This window comes from Otolemur garnettii, unplaced genomic scaffold (assembly GCF_000181295.1).
Source record: "Otolemur garnettii isolate 467f Iridium unplaced genomic scaffold, OtoGar3 scaffold00070, whole genome shotgun sequence".
In the NCBI taxonomy this organism is placed as follows: Eukaryota; Metazoa; Chordata; class Mammalia; order Primates; family Galagidae; genus Otolemur; species Otolemur garnettii.
In genome coordinates, this window is record NW_003852465.1 from 8464337 (window position 1) to 8467396 (window position 3060).

The following is a 3060-nucleotide window of genomic DNA, read 5'->3' on the forward strand; positions in this document are numbered from 1 at the left end:
TCTGGGAGGCCAAGGTAGATGGACTGCCTGAGCTCACAAGTTCAAGACCAACCCAAGCAAAAGCAAGATCCAGTCTCTACTAAAAATAGAAAAATTAGCCGGGCATTGTGGTGGGTGCCTGTAGTCACAGCTACTCAGGAGGCTGAGGTAAGAGGATTGCTTGAGCTCACAAATTTGAGGTTGCTATGATCTGTGACACCTTGGCACTCTACCCAAGGTGACAAAGTGAGACTCTGTCTCAAAAAAAAAAAGAAAAGAAAACCATTCTAATAATTTATTTTTCAATACCCACAGGCCATTTAGTTTACTGAAGAAAACACGAGCAGTTACAGTTATTCAGGTGAAGTCAGGTCAGTAATTGAAAATAAGGTAATAGGAAATATGACAGAAAAAAAATGACTGTAACAAGTGCGATAAAACATAAGCTTACATAAAGAGGTGATGATAAGAGGCAAGAGAATTGCTTAAGCCCAAGAGTTTGAGGTTGCTGTGAGCTGTGAAGCCAGAGCACTCTACCAAGGGCGACATAATGAGACTCTGTCTCAAAAAAAAGAGGTGATAATAAAAGACAATATTTAGGGCTATGATGAAATATATATTAAGAGGCATTATTAGCTTTATCCAGGATAAATGGATATGTGATTAGAAGAATTTATGGGCTCGGTGCCTATGGCTCAAGTGGCTAAGGCGTCAGCCATGTACACCCAAGGTGGCGGTTCAAATCCAGCCCGGTTCACCAAAACAACAATGACGGCTGCAACCAAAAAATAGCCGGGCGTTGCGGTGGGCGCTCGCAGGAGACTCACTTGAGCCCAGGAGTTGGAGGTTGCTGTGAGCTGTGATGCCACAGCACTCCACCCAGGGCAACAGCTTGAGGCTCCTGTCTCAAAAAAAAAGAAGAATTTATGATATGAGAAGGGTGTGGAAGCAATCACGTGAATCACCCTACCTCGAACTCTGCCCATTATATATATGAAACAGTTTGTACTCTGTCATCATGTGTTTGGGGCTTCCCCCCTCCTTTTTCATATGTAATCTCTCCCAATTACACTTTAAGCCTTGAACACTAAATATTCAACTTTTTTTATACCCATACACTTACCACGCACCAACTACTTGTGCAGGGTTACTAGGGATACAAAAACGAAGAACTGATCCCTGCCGCTGAAAAGCTCAAGGTCCAGTGAGGAAAAACAGATTCATAAACAGATACACCAAGACAGTAAAGATGGTACAAATGGCAGGAGATGTAGAAGTCAGGGGAAGAAAATGAAGGATGTCCAAAACAGTAGTTAAGCATTACATCACCTTAGCCAGAAGTAGTAGAACCTGTTTTTGTATCCATCCACTCCCTGATTTAACTCATCAGATTGATGACATGAAAACCATCTTTGCAGCTGAGATAGTTAATTGAAATCAGGTAAAAATGAATGAGGTATTCCCAACAGGGACTAGACAAGAAAAAAAGAAGAGAGTCTCTAAATTGGAAGAAAGTTAAGGGATCATGTTTACAGATGCTCAAGGTTTCACTGTAACTATGTCAGTGTAATCCATATTTCAACACGAATCCTTAACACATCTTTACCAAGAATAAAGATTTAGGAAATGATGTGATCTACTCCCTCTTGAATAACCAATTACAACAAAATTCCTAAGTCAAACAGTTGGAAGCCTATAAAAAGGCTTTATGTAAATTTTACAAGAATCACCACCATCCCAAATATAATGTGTTATCAAACATAATGTGAAATAACTTTAACAAGGCTGACTTGAAAGTGATAAAGAAACAAGTTATTGCCAACAAGATAGTAGAAATACTGCAGAAGCACCGATAAACAGAAATCACCAACTCAAGAAAAGAGAAACTGGCCATAGATCCAGAGATCACGTTACGATACACCAAGAAAGACACGGTTCAAAAGAATTACCGGGAGGCGATGAGCCAGGTAAGCAAACTGTGGCAGTTAAGGGGATTTTCATAACCTCGGCAGAAGGGTCCAGACGTTTCTTTCTGGTGGTGGCACTAGTGATATCGCATCTCAGGGAGATACCACAAGGTAAGAGTTGGAGAAATGTTTACGTGAGACGCAGTAGTAGTCGCGAAATACCATTCAGGTCTCAAGGAAGGCGAGAGGTGAAGCAGGTGGCGATAGAAAGCTGGGCTTCCAGGTCAAAACAGGTCTCCCTAGAGAGAAGACTGCTCTGGCGGGAAAGCCCCGGAATCCCAACCCGCCTGCGTCTTCCACACAAGTAGGGCTAGGCGCTAAGATGGAGCCTACTATACCGGCAAGAGGACGGCCTCTCCGCGGCCCAGGGAAAAAAGGGAGCCTGAAAGAACGGCCTCAGGTAGCCTTACTAACGGCCACCAGCCAGACTGCGGCCGCCGGACAGCAGGGGGGAGGAGAGGTGGTCCCAGGGGGCGGGGCAGAGAAAAAGGCTCCAGCCCCACAGCGGTCCCCGCTTCCGCCCAGCCCAGTCTAAGCCAGCTGGCCCGGTCCGACACAGCCTGCCGGCCCAGACTCCCTCCATCCTCACCCCTCCCCCAGCTTCCCGCCGCCACTCACCGAACCGGAACCGGCTGCCAAGCGAAGGGGTTTCCGGCCGGGCGCGGAACGCAAAACCCGGGAACAGCCGCGAACCGGAACCGCCTTTACAACACCGGAAGAGCCTCTCGGTGCCTGCGGAGGAGGGGGTGGTGCAGGAGGTCAAAGAGGGGTGTAAAGGACCAGTGGAACGCCTGCGCGGTGTGGCGAGGCCTGAGAAGCCAAGGGAGCGTTTAAGATTGTAGTCATAATTTCCCAGTTAACCTTTCTATCTGGGGGTTTTTCTCTTTCTTGTACTTTTTAGTGCGCCCTTCGTCCTTTGATTTTCTATGTTCCCTCGCCTTCTTTACCTGCAGCCATCTGGTTCCGCAGGGACATTTTTGCTCACGCTCCAGCTTCAGGGCAGTTTTCGCTGTGGCTCTAGACCTGTGGGAACCTGTGACTCCCCCAACAGGTGGAGAACTGAGATCTAAATCGATCTCAGGCTGTATCGTGGTTTTTTTTTTTTTTTTTTTTT

The 3060-nt window shown here is 46.3% G+C and overlaps 1 protein-coding gene across 1 annotated transcript in view; it reads right to left on the minus strand.

Moving 5' to 3' along the window:
- The window catches only part of SENP1 (SUMO1/sentrin specific peptidase 1), a 78914-nt gene extending 76862 nt beyond the window's left edge, over positions 1-2052 (minus strand). The window contains exon 1 of the mRNA XM_023515367.1: positions 1929-2052. Within this exon, the coding sequence (XP_023371135.1) occupies positions 1929-1980 (52 nt within the window). The 5' untranslated portion in view covers positions 1981-2052. The remainder of the gene's footprint in view (positions 1-1928) is intronic.
- Positions 2053-3060: the final 1008 nt, after the last annotated feature.